The following is an 18232-nucleotide window of genomic DNA, read 5'->3' on the forward strand; positions in this document are numbered from 1 at the left end:
CTGGGTCGGAACCGTCCTGGGCAGCAGTGTCGGGCGTGGCTCCCAGCCGCCGTGCAGGGCATTGCAGCTGGAACGAGTTAGTTGGTGTTTTAAAAAGCCGCTGACTAGCCAACTCGGCTGTCTCCCTCCTGCCTGCAAACGGAGGTCACTCCGCAATCACTGCCTTTAATTGCATGCCATTTATTTCCGTATTGCCATGTCGGTGGCTGTAGCACACCTCCTCCCACTGCCGCTTTGCTTTTAGCTATTTCTCGCTCCCCCCCCCCCCCCCCCCCAGCTCCATCACCAGTCATCAGGACAAGTTGCTAAGGAAACGGCTGCATGGCAACCGGCTCGGAGCCTGGGGGCCGTCTGCTGCTGCTGAGCCTGACGCGGCGGCGGCGGCGGCGGCTGCTTCTTCCCCTGCTCTCAGTCTGCAGCGCGCTTCTCTCCTCGCTGGATGGTGTGCGAGCCAGCCGGGGATAGACGCGTTCCGGACTCGGCCGAAAGCGCCCAGGCGAGGCAGAACCCTGCCAGTGCCTTGGCTGCCTGGCGGGAGCGAAGGCTCGTCACGCGCACCGGGGGCTGGGGATTGAGAGGAGCTGGAAGCTGAGCGGGAGCAGCCCGGAGCAGGGATGGACATGATGCTGTTGGTGCAGGGCGCTTGTTGCTCAAACCAGTGGCTGGCCGCTGTGCTCCTCAGCCTGTGCTGCTTGTTGCCCTCCTGCCTCCCAGCCGGACAGAGTATGGACTTCCCTGGGGCAGCTGTGGACAACCTGGTGGTCAGAAAAGGGGACACGGCTGTGCTTAGGTAGGAAACCGAGCCTCTTCTTTACTTCTCTGGGCAAGTGAGTGAGAGCGTTGTGCAAAGCCATTGCCGGGCGACCGCAGGCATTTCTAACGGGCGCGTTGGTTTAGCTACCCTTAGAAGAGGAGGTTTTATTTTCACTCTGAGCATTAGAAAGATGGACGTTTTGTAATACGCTCCGGCGGCGGCTGCTTTAAAAAGAAATGAATAAATAAATAAAACAGCTCCAAGTCCAAGCAGCCCTGGTTAAGAGTAAGAGGTCCGGGAGAGGCGGTACCACTTTGAAACTAGTGCTCAGTCATTCATGCCAACTCTTCCTATTCAGGAGGGCCAGTCCCTCCGCTTCTAGGAAAGTGTATTTCTCATTTGTCCCTTTCCAGAGCCATCCCAGTATTTCCGTGGAAGTAAAAGGCGGGTCCCTATTATTCTTCCTCCCCGATAGCCCTATTTCTAGATATAGTAGAAGTTCTCAAGCGGTCTCCCTTTGCTACGCGGTATACTCTTCTACTCTGTTAAGTTTGGGAAGTTTTGTTTTAAATTTTTTCCCTCTGGAATAAGTTTGCTACTTCTTCCTAAGTCTCGTTTCTCTCACTCCTTGCTGAGCCTCTGAAAGATGTAATGGCTCATCAGAGATCAGCTATAGTCCAGTTACCTCCCTAAACCGAAGCAATTGCAGAAGGAGATACTCGCAGAAGCTTATTCTGCTTTTTAAATGTAAAGTGATACTCAGCAGTGTACAGATCTCAGCAATTCTTCATAACTGCCCTCCTCAGATGTTTGAACACACATTATTCAGACAACTGCTTTATTGTCATCCACTGTGCAAGTCTGTATGTGTAAGTTGTATGGTCTCAAAATACATTTGCAGATGTGTATCTTTAAATATTAACATTGGGTGTCTTTGTTTAATAACCAATGACAGGTGCATTAGTAGTTTAATTCTATGGGTGTGGTATGTAATTATATTAGGAAACTCTTAAATCCTGATCTGTGGTGGAAATCATGTCCTACTTTAAATATTTAGATTTTAACCAAACCTAGTCTAAGGACATAGATTAGCCCTTGGGTTATAAATTCAGAATCCCTACTCGGTGAATTTATGTTTTGAGACAACTATAGACAGCAAACATCTTATTACAGAAGAATTTCTAAGACTTTTAACTAAACATTAGGTGGATGCAAATAATATATACCTGCCTTTTGAATAGTAAGTTTGTCAATGGAAGTTTGGAAATTCCTAGTGCTGGATAAAAATTCTACCTGATGGTTTTTAATGTCTGTTATAGAATCTGGTATTCAGACATTCCTTGCCAGTATATTGCTCAGTTGTAAAGATTGCACAGTATTATAAGTGTATATCCACTATGATTTTAGCTTTTTTGTTTCCTAATGATTAACATGAAAAGAACCATCATACAATGACAACTGCGAGTTCTAGTTTTATGCCATTAAGAGACTACATGCTTATGATAACTCAGTTATTGCATCCCTTAATGAAGCTTGCATTCCATATGGTAACAATATTTTTTTCCAGTCCAGCTGGCTGGTGCAAAATTTGTTTACCAGTAGTAGTGCACTGTACCTAATGTAGCTGAATCCTTCTATTTGACTCAAATTCATTAATCTTCAGTTTAAAACTGAAAACATTCAAATTTAACTTTTTGATACATTTTACTTCGTCACAATACTTTGTAGTAATTTAAAAAATCATTTTCTTGGTACTTCAGATTTGATACGAATAGGCTGAATCTTCTTGTGTTTTGTAAGTCTAGACTTTAATCTGAATAGTTTTAAACCACAAACTATTTGGTTATAGACCATTTTATTTTCCTTTTTGAAGTGACTGATTTAGGCTTCCAGATTAAAAAGTGACTTAGCCAGATACAGCTTTCATAGATTTTTCTTGGAAAATATTGCATAAGATTTCCTTGAGTGTTCTGATGTAGTATCTTCTGAGAATACAACCAGAGTCTATGCAGTGCAATTGACAGATTTTTTTATTTATAGGAATATACTGTAGTTAGACTCCTAGAGCATTCTAAAACCATGAATTCACTTGCTTTGGTTTCTCTATTTTTGTCGACAGACATATTTTGCTGTTACATTTCCTATCTTTATTTTCAGAGTTTCAGATTTAAAGGTTGCAGTGAACAAGAGTTGAGGAGTTGCAGTTCCTAGCTCAGGACAGAACTCAAACAAATACTGAGTGTCATTGGTGGTTCTAGAAAATAAAAAAAAATCCAAGATTAAAAAATAAAAATTAATACAAATATTTGTGTGACTCTAAGGGTTATCTGTTGGTGGCTTACAGCTAGAGTGTAGCACTACAGTATATTAAACTCTGTGAGGCCTAAAATTGTGAGTTCGCAACTCAGTACCTATGCAGCTGGATGGATTACATAAATGAAATTGGAGTTTTAAGGTCAAACAATCATTTTTATCTCATAAGTGAGAGAATATCTGTTTTGGAAGAGAATACGATTAAGGATGGAGTACACATCACTACTTACCTGTAGAACTTGGAAGCCAAAAGCAAATTTGTGCTGAAATAATATATGGGGTATTCATAGTCCCTCCATCTCAATATAAAGCATTCTTCCCACCCTTTAAAGACATAGATGACTTATTAATGAAACCCATATTTTCACATCTTTCTTATCTTTAGTAGGGTTTCTTGCTGATTGATGTTTACAGTATTACAAGTTAATGAGATAACTTTAGAGGGACAATGCACCAATTGCTAAAGGAGTGCATAGAGCATTTAATGAGACTTTTGATGTAGACCTTTGCTCCTCCTGAAATTTTCCCCAGAGGATATTCATATCATAAATACACAGAAACTTTTTTTAATTAATGAAAATAAGGAATTTGTTTTTTATTAGGTCTTAGCACTGGAAACAGTATTGCTCTGTAAATACATAGTCCAGTTTGTTCAATGAAGTAATTAATTTGTGCAAAGAAAAAGGAGCTTCTTCCAGCTCCCCCAGACCACGGTATTTAGATTTTCTTGATACATGTACACTGTAGTACTCAAAGGTAGCTGTATAAGTGTGATTCCAAGTTGCATCTTTTTTTCTGTAGTGGAGCTCTGTTAGTGCTGACCATTGGTTGGGGTGTGGGTGTGTGTGTTGGCTCCTCACTTAGTGTCAGATTGCTCTCTGATTGTATCTGCATTCGTTATTCCCTCCTTTGCAGGAGTGGGATCTCCAGGGAGTTACCTTTGTACTTTGCATGTTAAAATCAGAAAGCCTCTAATTAATGTATTTAAAACAGCCAATATGACTGCTGGTGTCAAGCATAAAAAGCCTTTTAAAGGAGTTAGACTCTACAAGTCATTCTCCTTACTTTTTGAGTCAGCATTTTACTAGGTGATGAGAGAGATTATGCTAATTCATTTGATTTACAGGTGTCTTGATTATCTGAGAGTCAAAGCATTTTTAATACTCTTGCTCTGAATACACTCTTGTTCAGGTTTTCAAGATTATAACATTTTTAAGTGATTTTGCCTGTGCCATTTAACTTAATTGCACATGAGAGCTAGGAATAGATTCTGCATTCAGTTTACATGTGTGCTTTCCCACTAAAGCAAATGGAGTTGCACCTGAGTAACTGGGGGCAGAATTTTGCCCTTCACTGTTGTTACAAAGCTATCCCTAGGAGCTGAAAATACTATTTAGGGTGTCCTATTGTAGTAAGCAGGTGACATATTTCAATCGATAGGGTGGGTACCAGATTCTGTGAACTGCTATGAATTCGTTCTGGACCTTTCTGCTTCTAAGTTTCCTCATCTGAAAAATGCAAAATAAATGTTTTAAGTGCGTGGAGATTTAAAGATGAAGAATACCACTAAGTATCATAAGTAAAATAACTAGTTTGTCATTTCATTTTACAAGTGTGGAGGCGTATTAAAGAACAACAAGCACAGGTTTGTAATGTTTTTCTAATGCTAATGGAATGCCATGAAACAAAGCATTAGACAAACATACCATGGGGAACAATCCTGAACTGACGGGGTGAGTTACATGCTCCCACAGGTAGACCTCTTTCATTTTGTAATTGCATTGATTTTAAGATTTTTGAGGTTGGGATTTTGTATTCCTCTGTTCCTACAGCACCTAGCACAATATGGCTAGGCCCAATCCTGATTGGATCTAGAGCTAGGTGAAATTTTTTCACATAAATAGCTTTATTTATGCATGGGTGGCTTTTTGCTAGAAAATGCAGTCTTACTATTCAATGGGGGGGGGGGGACACACTTGAACTTGGTTCTCTTCTCCACCTCGTGATAGCTGAGTGCTGGGCAGAGTTGCTCTCAGTCTCTCTTGTTGAAGCTATTCTATTTTGTATAAATAACTATTCATAGGAACAGGGACTTGAACTTCAGACTCTGGCATCACAGGCGAGTGCTCCTACCACCAGATTATGGAGTTTTTCCTCTCTGGCCCAATACTTATTCAGGATATTAGGCAGAGGGGAGAATTGAACCTGGGTCTTCCACACTGGGTTAAAAGTTGTAAGGAAGGCACTACTTTCTCCTCTGTGAGTGTACCCTTTAAAAACACCCTGAAACAAAGTATCTGAGGTCAAACAACCTGAATTATTCTAATGTAAGGTTAGAAGGGACCTCAAGAGGTCATTTAGTTCAACCCCCTACTCTGAGGTATAACCAAGAATACCTAGACCATCCCTGAGAGGCATTTGTCTAACCTGTTCTTGAAAATCTCCAGTGGTTGGCATTCCACAACTTCCCTTGGAAGCCTATTCTAGTGCTTAACTCTTCTTATAGCTAGAAAGGTTTTCCTAATATCTAACCTAAACCGCCTTGCTGCAGATTAAGCTGATTGTTTCTTAACAGTGGCATGGAGAACAACTGATTGCTGTCCTCTTTTTAACAGTTCTTAACATATTTGAAGACTTATCTGGTCCCCCCCAGGTCACCTTTTCTCAGGACTAAACATACCCAGATTTTTAACGTCTCCTCATAAGTCAGGTTTTCTGAAGCTTTTATCTTTTCTGTTACTCTCCTTTGGACTCTCTCCAGTTTGTCCACATCTCTCTGAAAGTGTGGTGCCCAGATCTGAAGAGTGGTACTCCAACTGAAGCCTGACCAGCGTTGAGTATAGCAGGACAATTATCTCCCATGTCTGACATATGACACCGCTGTGTTTTTTTTTAAAAAAAAAGCCAGAATATTTGCCTTTTCACAACTGCATCACATTGTTGATTTGTTCAATCTGTGATCCACTATAATTCCCAGATCTTTTCTAGCAGTATTACTTCCTATTCAGTTGTTCCCCATTTTGCAATTGTTCATTCAATTTTTTTTCTTCCTAAGTGTAGTACCTTGCACTTGTCTTTATTGAATTTCTTCTTGTTGATTTCAGACCAATTCTCCAATTTAAGAGGTTTTGTTTGTTGGCTAATAGGACTTTTTGGTTCAAAAATCTTAAGAGTTCCTTACTCAGAGCAAGCCCCCTTTAACTTCAGTAGGTATCATGTCTGAGCAGGAGGGAGTGATGCCTAATATCTACATACTTTAAATCTGGCTCTGTTTTTTTCCCCCCAAAGATTGTCTGTAATCCTGCCGCACACAGACAGACCCTTGCACCCAAACAAAGACTCACTGGACCACTATTTTTATCCAAGTCTAATTGAAAAGGAAGATGATTTTTAAAAAAAAGATTAAAATAGTATTGCTATTACTCCCTCCTGTAATAATTCAAGATAACTTCTAATGATTTAGTATGATGTCATTTACAAAGAAAAGCCACCTCATTCCGGAGGGACGAATTCTACCCTGCAACGTTTGTGCACTGCTCCCATTGATGAAGTCAGCAAGACTTTGATACAAGCATCCCAGGACTGAGCATTGCATGAGAGAAGAGTGTTGTCCAAATTTTTTAAATTGCTAAAAATACTGCAAACAATCATGATTCGTTTAGAAATATATGCAAATTGTATTTATCTAATGACTCTTTTAAAGCCATTGTAAAAAGAATTGAGCAGCAAAGGTTTGGAATATGTCTGCAACATCTTAATAACAGAAACTGCAATTTTAGAAACCACATGCTTTGGGAAGGGACAAATTAAGACTAAACTGAGATTACAATGAAGATGGAGAGCTGCCTTGAATATTTTTTGCCTCTATTTCTCCAACAATCAAATGACTCTTTCTTATGTATTTGTTACTGTCAGAGCCTCCCTCTACTAGTCTCCTTGTTGCTGTACCTGCTTCCTGCCAATAAAACTGCTGGGTGCAGCTCTAGGAACTACTGGAGGGTGAATGTTGCGTATTGTAGCCAAAGATCATTCTACTGGACTTACTGCCCTGCTGATATCACTTCGGGGAAAAAACGGAGAGAGGATTTTACTCTTTTATGCACCTGACCACAATAGCCTAGTGTGCAGCTGGATTATGTATGTGGCCTTCTAGATTTTACATGTCGCAGAAAGTCTTATACATTTTGGAAAGAAGAGTCCTTAAATTGCCCATTGCTGGACATTGCAAATATAATCGCTTTAAAATATCTACATGTATGAGTATGACCACCTACAGATATGTAACTCAAAGTCTAGTTGTGACCATCCTTATTTGGATGACAATATATTTCTTCAGACCTGATCTTTCTTATTAGTTCATTAATAGAAACAACAAAAGGGCCCAATTATGCTGTTCTGATGTAAATTTAAACCCAGATTTTTACTTCAGGGCAACTATCCTGGATTTACACCAATGTGAGTTAGGGCAAAATTTGCTCCAAATAACTTATTTACTTTCAAACAAGTTTAAAGTGCCATTCAGTTTTTCTTTTCTTATTATCTAAAATCTAAACCTGTAATAGCCAAAAATATTAGACCTACTTTTGTACACTTATGTCAGGGGTTAGAAAAAGTAAAGATAATTTTCTCCTCTTTTCTTTTTCAAATCCAGAAGTGGATCCTTTTCAATGTAATGAGAGAATGAAATTTACAAATCACCCTATTTTAGAAAGTAGGTAGAAGTGTTTGTTTTCCTTTATACCAATGTGGGAAAACTTGTAATGAAATTCATGTTGTTAAATTGTTGGAGTACTATAAAATAACTTGATGCTTTCCAAGCAGAGAGTTAAACATAGGGTTCTTGTCTAAACTAAGAATTTTTAGATGCATGATTCCAGCTTCATTGGAAGGAGCATTGGTGGAAGCTATAACACAGATGATGTTTAAGTGGACTCAGGTGTGTGTTTTACCATGGTTATACAGGAAAATGGTTAAAAATGCATGAACCTTGTCTATATTGCAATTCCTACCAGTGCTAACACTGGAGGAGTTGTACCTCCCTAGGAATTATGAGTCTGAAAAATCCTGGTGTAGATGTAGCTGGTGAGCTTTGCCCAATGGACTGCAAAACAGCTGGCTGCAACCACCACAAATAGGCAGTTGTTAAAGGTTGTCATGTGGGTTAGGCATTCTTTCGTCTGAATGGAGATTTGTAGAGAAGCTAACTCAAGTAGATGTCAGTTATGGTCTAACCTGGCTGAGGAGTTGAGAGTTAACACCTAGCCCAAATCTGTATTAGCTCATCTCAGTGTTTGCAATAATAGTCTCCAGGTGGTTGTGCCTTGTGACTTTGGGCTGAGGTGATATTGCAGAGGACAGTCATGTCATATGACAGACACCAAGGATTATTCAAGAGGGAGCTGTTTTTCTGACTACAGAAAAGTATGGGGGGCACATTAATATATGTAGTCTCGCTGCTGTTCTCACCATCTTTGCTGAAGGTACTGTGTATATAATGTAAATTTTTCACTAGGAAACATCCTAAGATTTTAGATAAAAATTTAAAAAGGTGTGTAATCTTCATAGGACTCTAAATCCTATTGATAGTCAATGAGACTAGGTTCCCAAGTCACTTAATGACTTTTGAGAATTTTGATCTCTGGCACCAGTTTGTTTTCCAAAAAGAAACTGGCCTATAAATCTGGTAGTGTTCAGCAAAGGAGCCCCTGACATATCCACCAACGTCATTAGTCCACCATCATTCCAAATGCTGAATTCCTAGTGAAGAAAATGAGAGTTTTGATAGCAGAATATGCCTCTAAATAACTGGCCTAGCATATTTTAGCTGAGATTACATGTATTATCATTAGAGTCCCCTCGATGCATGTCCACACAGCTGCTGTATATATTTAAATTCTTTGCTATTTTATCTTTCCTAGTTGCTTCACATTTATTAATAGGGAATTTGCTTGACTTCTGTGCCCCTATTTGGTATCCTTGTACATTTTAGGCTCATACATTAATCTGCTGCTTGCATCTTTTCTCAGATCTTTCAGAAAATATAAATGCACTTTGCCATAGTTAGATTTGTAAAACTAAGAGATTGCTTAAGTGAGTTTTCACATTCCAAATCTCTGCCAATTATCAGATGAGCACCTTATGGCACTTGAAAATTGTACAAGTAGTTAAACTATTCTTAATTTGCTCCACAATTATTTACTGTAGCTATCATAAATGTTTCAGATAGTTCCTCTAAATTTTATCACAGATTAAGGAATCAGTAAGACATAAATGGTGGAATTTGATCCATTTAAGACATGCTGTTTTATATCCAAAAGAAAGGGCTTTAACATTTGTAATTACTTTCTTCTTGTCATTGTGCACAAGAGTGGACTATAACCCAAACCTTGGAGAATAGGAGATGGAAGAATCAATTCCAGGGATTCAGGCTATTTGTCCATCTGGGCCATGGCCTCCATTACTGGCTATGGAGAAGAGTATTGGATTGGCCTGCTGCTTTCACTCCCAACAGGGATGTGATTCAGTGGATCCATACATTACATGGATACCTTGGCCACACCTCTAGCACACCAACAATTCACATATACAGTGAGCTGTGGAAACCTGCCACTAGGCAGAGTGTGCCAAATCTTCCTACACAGGGACTCCTGGAGCCCCATGATTCTGAGCCTTGAATGGAGTACAAGGGATGTCCCAGGGTTAGTCTCTACGTGGCCAAATAGTTTACAGTACATCCCAGTGGTAGATTTAAGATGTAACTATGTAGAGTAGATTACAATATTTTAATCTTGAGTTGACCATTTCCTTTCAAAGATGGCATTCTGCCCTCCTGAATAGGTGCACTGACCACCTTCACCAATAATTAAAGCCACTGATTGTCGCAGCCAAGAGGGGCATGTCCTGCTTCCAGCCTCCAACTCAGGGATCAATGCATGCCATAACTCAAACAGTGAAGACCTTGCATTTGTTCCCTTGAGAGATTACTCTTCAACAGTTGAAGGAGGAGATAGTTTGGCCTGAATCTGAATGATTTTTTTCAGAAAAATACTTTAAGATGTGCACACAACTGGTGGGATTTAAATTAGCAATCAAGAGAAGAGAGCCTGGATTAATCAAGATGTCCACAATTGGAGACACATCCATTGACTGAAATTTTGCTGATAACCTTCATATTTGTCTCCTGCTTAGCCATCACATAATTAAGATTAAAAAAAAATATGACACAATTGACCAGATTCACATAAAGACTTCCACCAATGGCTCTCTAGTCATATTTCCTCTTGCTTAATCTGTAAACCAAGATGACTTGAAAAGATAAAGTTGGCAAACAGAATGCTCTTGGCTCTAGAAGAGAATAGAGAACAAAATATTGTTACACAGTCCTATACTAAGCCATTAATGGTAGCCTGTTGAAAGTACAGAGAAGTTCTTCATAGTTCTCTTAAAAACTCTGATTCTATTAGCCTTTGAGAATAGACCCTCAAAACAAGTTCTTTATCCTGACTGGAAAGGCAAACCCTCCTTTAAACCACAGGAGATAACTCATCACAGAGGCAAAATTTCCATTCCTCCAATCCCACTCCAAACATCAACTCAAGAATGTGGCCATCTGCATGAGTTGATCTTTTGAACACTTGAGACAGTCACACACCGGCTCTCTGCCTGTTAATCGAACAGTGCAGAACCCTGGGTAGCTGCCGCTCGTTAAGAATCAACCAAGCAGAAAAATGTTTCCTCATCCTCTTGGCAAAAGTTTAATTTCCTACAAAAATTTACAACTGAGTCCTCAGAACAGGCAAAATTAATTGAGGCACCTGGATTTACGTGAGGAGGTATACGTAAAATAGTCCAGATAAAATGTTTAAACATCACTTTAAAATTCTCAAAAAGGTCTTGCCTTAACATGTGTCTCATATTTATTTACAGCATATGGAGAAAAAGTACCTGTGTGGCAGGCAGCTGTATTTGACAGGACCTATACTCTTGATTGGGGTGGTAGGCTATTTTCAGTTGTTCACCTGGTAAAGAGAGAGCTTTCTGTGATAGTGAGCACTGCCCATTAACAAGTTCTGTGTATACACCACAACAAATAAGATATGCAATTAGGCAGGGTTTAATTGTTAATGAAGCTGTTGCATTTTCATCTCCTATATATTTAGCTTGGAGAGATAAATTTTGGGGATATGTCACATATCCTATGTGGCCAATGTTTCAGATGTATGGCATCATAACTGGATACAGTTTGGTTTTTGAAGCTGCAAAGCTGAGTTAGAAATAAAAAGATAACAAGAACATGTTTTCCTTTATAAGAGGAAAAACAGTCAATCTCTCTCAAAAAAGATTTTCCCTTGGCAACAGCATATGATCTGATGGTCAAACAGGCAAACAGCTATCATTAGTCATGCATAATTAAAACAAAGAATATCCAGCTGTTAGTAGTAACAGTTTTGTCTAGGAAAAATCTAACATACAATATCCCTTGCAGAAATTGCCAATAGTTTTATGCAAATACAAAGTAAATATATAATGTATTTGTGTACAATATTCTGGGATGTTTCAATATTTGAATAAATAAACATATAGGAATAAGAGCTGTCTGATTTAGTATAACATCTATGATGTAGTAGTTAAATTTACATAAAAGTAATCTCATTATATAGTCAACAATATGCAAAATAATTTATTCCCTTGAGAAAACATCCATGTCGTATGTAATCTATTTTACCATTGTATTTTTACTGATCTTTCACTATGTACGTGGAAAGCGCATATTTTATTGTTTAAACTATTGTCAAAGTAGAATGCACTTTATATTTATAATAGATACTGAGAATGAAGACTTTCTTCTTAGTTGGCTATTGTACTGGGGACTCATTTTCCTCTCAGATGAATGTAAGTGGAGTTACATTCATAAAAGAACAAGGCCTCTGGTCTTTAACTTCTTGGGAACGATTAATAATTTTGTCATGTCACATGTTTTATAGACCAATCTGGACATCAGCCTTGGTTTGGATGTTCTCTTATCAGGGGATACATTTCTTTAGAAGACAGTCCCACTATCCTGAAAAAGCTAGTTTCTGATCTGTATGGTGTCTGGGGGGGTGATGCAGAAGTGTGTGCAGAACTGGAAGGAGTTTTTGTTTTTAGGGTGCTGGAGAAAGCTAGTGGGAGGCAGAAACAGGAAACAGCTGTAAGAGAGACTGACTAACCGAGGGAGTCGTTCTTTCAGAACAGCTGCGGAAAGTTGCAGTTTCTTATTTGTAGGGGATGGGGTGTCCGTAGGCTTGCAGTACTATGGCCCAGGGAATCTATCAGACACCTTTTCTGCCAATGCAGACTTAATGTGGTTAGCTGGAACTTGCACACGGAAAACAGTTTTCACCATTCTGGAAAGAAAGAGGCAGTCAATATATGAATGAACAAGTAAAAGCTAAAAGTTCAAACATAAGCTCACTAAAGTTAATTGCAAAGCTCCCTTTGACCTTACTGGTGCAGGGCCAGGGCCTCACTGATTAAACAGAGGAAGAGATGATGGCTAGATTCTGGGGGGGAAGCATCTGTGGCAGCTACCCCCAGCAGTTGTTTCAGTGGCCAGTTTAAAGTAGTTCAGCATATATTAGGGCTTGTTTTGCCATAAACCATTTATAGCCATGTAAATATAGCATTATGGTAGCTGTTTTAGTCCCAGGATATTAGAAAGATAAGGAGGTCATATCTTTTATTGGACCAACTTCTGTTGGTGAAAGACGAGCTCTTGCACTTACACAATGTCTCTCGTCAGATAAAAGATATTACCTCATACACCTTCTCTCTCTCTAAATATAGCCACATGTTCAAGGCAATACGAAATGTATCTTTGTTTTTTCTATCAGTCATTGAACAAGTGTCCTTAACTTCCCCCTGGGCTCCCAATTTGTCCACCTGATACTTGACTGACAGGTAACAGCTCATGAAAGCTTATGCTCTAATAAATGTGTTAGTCTCTAAGGTGCCACAAGTACTTCTGTTCTTTTTACGGATACAGACTAACACGGCTGCTACTCTGAAACCCTTCTTGTTCGTTATTCTGTATGATATTTGACGTTTGAAGTAATAATTCCAAGGGAGAACATCCTTTGTCCACAATGAATTTAAACTTTTAAAGAAATATCAATCGGTGCTATTCTTCAGTTTCTGTCATTTGAATTATCTAAATGTTTCAAATGTAGCTATATTTATGGATGAGTGCATTGACTACTGATTAATCTTAGACTGCACTGGTTAATGATTCAGTCTCCTGAGGGCTACAGCATCAGGAATGTTAGTAGTATTTAGAGACCCTAGGAGCACATGAGAAACAATTCCAGTTTATTACAAGTTCCTTATTAAAAAATTCTCTAAATGGATAAACAGTCTCTCAAATAGTAAAATATAATAACAGCTAGATGGGACTAAACACTTTACTATAACCGGCATATCACCCATCTCCTGCTGAGGGACTCTGGAGTGCTAATCATTGTTATAAATGTCATCCTGGCATCTCCCTGTGGGTTTCTTCCCTCCACGCACAGGTGTGCCAACACCTTTTATTCTGGGTCATGTTTATACCCACAAAGTATCATACATATGCATAAGGGTTCCAACCCCTTTTTCCTTATCCATACTTCCATCCCTCACTGATCTATGGTGCCCCATTTCTCTTTGGCTGTCCTCTTAGTTCCCTTTATTCTCACTTGCATGGTGACAGGTTTCAGAGTGGTAGCCATGTTAGTCTGTATCAGCAAATATAACGAGGAGTCCTTGTGGCACCTTAGAGACTAACAAATTTATTTGGGCATAAGCCGCAAGGTGCCACAAGGACTCCTCGTTAATTTTTATTCTCGCTGTCCATCTATGATGGTACAATCAGGGGTCTTGTGGTCTAGACAGATACATTGTGGTATATTTTCCCAAACAGCATCCACTGGCATATTCTTTACAGTAATCTTGTAATTTACTGATACAGGGTTATTCCTAGGTCACATATTTATGTCAACCACCCTTAGGCCTAAGGCCTAGTACGGCTAAGTTGAAATCTTACAGACCTCAGCCTCTTGGCCTTGCATTACAGCCTTACTTTGCTTGTGTGTATATACCTAATACACACACATCATTCATAAATGCTCATCAGCATTTATACTACTATGATCCGATCCTACTGAAACCAATCCATCATGCATTGATTATACTTAACCACAAACATAAATCCTCTATTAAATGATTAAATGAAACAACTGGCTACACAAAATATTTGGTCTCCTACTCGACTTATGCTTTTACTTCCTTGAATAATGAAGAATGAAAACCACGTTAGGGCAGTGAAAATCAAATAATGTAATGTAAACAAACTTTAGACAATCACTGTTAAGTTGATGGTTCTTCATCTAGTGGTCTGACGTGACTTTAGTAACTTTTACAGTATTCCTCAGTGGACTATGGTCGATATTATAAAAATGAGTACACATGAGCATTACTAGGAATAATTTGGACACATTTAGGAAATATTAGATCACCAAGATGCTGTTCTAACTCAGAGCTCTTTTTATACTTCATTTTTTTCATATTTCTTTGTTAAATTTGGTGAAATACAAAAGCCGTGTCAGGGTTTGGAAGTCCATAATAATTATTTTTAGAATTAAAGTGCTTGCTTTTATGCCAAAGCTGTTAATTTTATGTAGAAGTTGATAATTTCTGCAAAGAGGTAAATTAAAATACTTTTCTAACTTGAATCAATTGACACGCATCACCAGTTGCATCTTCAGTGCATGTTCTAGAAAGTTGTTAGTCATTTTTAAACAGCATTTGTACATTACATGGGGGAAGCTAATTCTGGTGGCAGTAGCTGTGATAGTGATGGCTTGCTTGTGGCAATGCGAAAGAATCACAGAAGATGTCACTTTCTATTAATACTGAACAAGGAACATCATTAGAATAAGTGAAACAGTAATCTCCCTATTCCTACTCTCTCCCTCTCTTTCTGCTTTACTGTAGCGATTTCCCAAGAACCTTCGCTCCCACTTGCCTGGCTTCCTACCCTGTTCTAAAGAAGTGGTACATGTTCCCTTAGGCCTTGTCTATACAAGAAAAGTTTCACTGGTTTAGCTAAATCTATTTTAAAATCAACCTAGTTAAACCAATGCAAACCACACTTACATTGGAGTAACACTTTGTGATGCATGGCTAGAAGGGGTTAAACATCCTGGAAAATAAGTAACCCTCAAAAGACATGTAGGGAGATAATGTTTGTATTTTTCTGTATTTACATATGTATGAGTAGGGTGGACAATGTAATGGACAGTCCCTGTATATGCTGTAGTCTGATAATTCAGAGGCCAAAAGAACATCCTGTAATGTAAATGAATTGTAAACACGGGATATCTCAGTATCCATCTCTCTTTGAAAAGTACTGTGAATGGTGGAGGAACAAGCAAGTCACATTATGACTATAGCTAAGCACCAGTGATGGACCTCCTTCAAAGTCATTCTAACTACCTTGTGTTCCCTGAGGAATTCCAACTTGTCAAAAGACATGAAATTGTATAAAAGATCTTTGGGTCCTGATTCTGTCATCTCAGATCTGCTTAGACTTCATCAGGGGAAGTTTGAGTCACAAGACTGAGGTCCCAGTTATGCTGATACGCCCTGCATATGAGATTTGGACATTGGACTATCACCTATGAACTGAATTCTAGAGTTACTCTTTGCAACTACGAAGCTCACTATCTCTGCTGTGAATCTGCACCTCAATGAATTGAACTCATGTTTGTACGTATATTGATATTTTAACTATTCTCTCTCTCTCTCTCTGTCTCTCTCTCATTGTTTAATAAATTTTAGTTTAGTTAATAAGAATTGGCTGTGGCATGTATTTGGGTAATATCTGAAACAATTATTAACCTGGGAGGTAATGTGTCCGATCCTTTGGGATTGGTAGAACCTTTTCTTTTAAATGATGAAATTAGGTTTACAGAAATTTTCACCATATTTGACATGGGTACCTGGATGGAGACCTGAGGTTGGATCACTTTAAGGGAACTGTGTTGTTTGGACTTCTGAGTAACCATTACGATAATAAAAGAAGCTGTTTTATGCTGGTCTGGTGAATCTAAGTATTGGAATATCCACCAGATTGATAGGGATTGTCTTCCCCATTCTTTGCAGTTCACCCTAATTGAGTGACCACAGCTGGCTCCCCACTAGGACCCCGGTCACACGCTTGCTTAAGCTTCTGTCAGTAAATTGAACAAATAAGGACTATACCATCCCAGATTGAGGAGCCAATGGGATGGTGTCCCTGGCCTCTGTTTTTCAGAAGCTGGGAATGGGAATCACTTGATTACCTGTTCTGTGCATTCCGTCTGGGGTACCTGGTATTGGCCACTGTCAGAAGACAGGATACTAGGCTAGACGGACCCTTGGTCTGACCTAGTATGGCTGCTCTTATGTCAATAGAGGGAGGTTTCAGAACAAATTGATAAAATTAACAGTAATAAGTCACCAGGACCAGATAATATTCACCCATTCTGAAGAAACTATGATCTGAAATTGCAGAACTACTAACTGTGGTATGTAACCTATCACTTAAATTAGCCTTGGTACCAGATGACTGGAGGAGAGCTAATGTAACACTGATTTAAAAAAAAAAAAAAAAAAGCTCCAGAGGCAATCCTGGCAATTACAGACTAATATACCTAACTTAGTTTCAATCCATTTGTCTGGTACCTATCATAAAGAACAGAATGATCAGATACATAGATTAGCATGATATGTTGGGGAAGGGTCAACACTGCTTTTCCCCATCTCAAAAATGATGTATTAAAATTGGAAAACGTACAGAGAAGGGCAAAAAAATGACTAGGGTAAGGAACTTCTCCTATATAAGGAGAGATTAAAAAGACTGAGACTGTTCATCTTAGAAAAGAGATAAGTAAGGGGGATATGATGGAGGTCTATAACATCATGATTTGTGTGGAGAAAGTGAATAAGGAAGTGTTGTTTTCCCCTTTACATAACACTAGAACTAGGGGTCACCCAATGAAATTAATAGGCAGCAGTTTTAAAACAAACATATGGAAGTACTTTTTCACACAATGCACAGTCAATTTCTGGAACTCATTGCCAGCAGATGTTGTGAAAGACAAAATTACAACTAAGTTCATAAAGAATTAGATAAGTTCATGGAAGATAGTCCATCAGTGGCTATTAGCAGGACACAACCCCATGCTCTGGATGTCCCTAAAACTGCCAGAAGCTGGGGCTGGATGACAAGGGATGGATCAATTTATAACTGCCCCGTTCTGTTCATTCCCTTTGAAACATCTGGTGCTGGCCACTGTTGGAACACAGAATACTGAATTCTGAACACAGAATACTAGATGGACCATTGGGCTGACCCATGCTCCGGTGGCCTTTTTATATTCTTATCTATAGAATGGGTTGGAATCAATTTAACTAGATCAGTGGTTCCCAGACTTGTTCCGCCGCTTGTGCAGGGAAAGCCCCTGGCAGGGCGGGCAGGTTTGTTTACCTGCTGCGTCCGCAGGTTCGGCTGATCACGGCTCCCAATGGCCACAGTTCACTGCTCCAGGCCAATGGGAGCTGCGATCGGCTGAACCTGCGGACGCGGCAGGTAAATAAACTGGCCCGGCCTGCCAGGGGCTTTCCCTGCACAAGCGGCGGAACAAGTTTGGGAACCGCTGAACTAGATATATTTAAAAACAGTTGAGTTAAACTGGTGCAATATTTCTCAGAGACAAAACCATAGAGTAACCTTAGATAATGTCTATTTTGAAGGTCTTTAATCTGTCAGAAGGCTGGGAGACAGCACTAAAAATATGAGCTAGTCAGTGAAACAACATCATCAAAGTGCCCAGGTAAAATAGTTCTGATGATATGTGGATTTTGTTCACCATAGATTTAGTCTTAGTGTTGAAGTTTGGATTGGATGTAGGGAACATGAATATTGGGGGTTTCATGTTTAATCTGGGGAGTGAGAAAGCCTTTACTTCTAACAGTTAATGTCCAGAATGGTAAGTGATTAATCCAAATGTTCATCAGTCTTCTGTATTTACTGAAGAAGTTGTCTATATTACAGTAATTCATAAGGCTTTAATTTTACTACTGTTTTTTCCTCTGCCTCTTTTCCCT

At 39.2% G+C, this 18232-nt stretch overlaps 1 protein-coding gene across 2 annotated transcripts in view; it reads left to right on the forward strand.

Annotated features, from left to right (window-relative positions):
* Positions 1 to 614: 614 nt before the first annotated feature.
* The window catches only part of NEGR1 (neuronal growth regulator 1), a 598170-nt gene continuing 580552 nt past the window's right edge, over positions 615 to 18232 (forward strand). For both annotated transcript variants that reach the window (XM_077824070.1, XM_077824072.1), the window contains exon 1: positions 615 to 790. In XM_077824070.1, the coding sequence (XP_077680196.1) occupies positions 615 to 790 (176 nt within the window). The remainder of the gene's footprint in view (positions 791 to 18232) is intronic.

This window comes from Eretmochelys imbricata, chromosome 8 (assembly GCF_965152235.1).
Source record: "Eretmochelys imbricata isolate rEreImb1 chromosome 8, rEreImb1.hap1, whole genome shotgun sequence".
Classification (NCBI taxonomy): domain Eukaryota; kingdom Metazoa; phylum Chordata; order Testudines; family Cheloniidae; genus Eretmochelys; species Eretmochelys imbricata.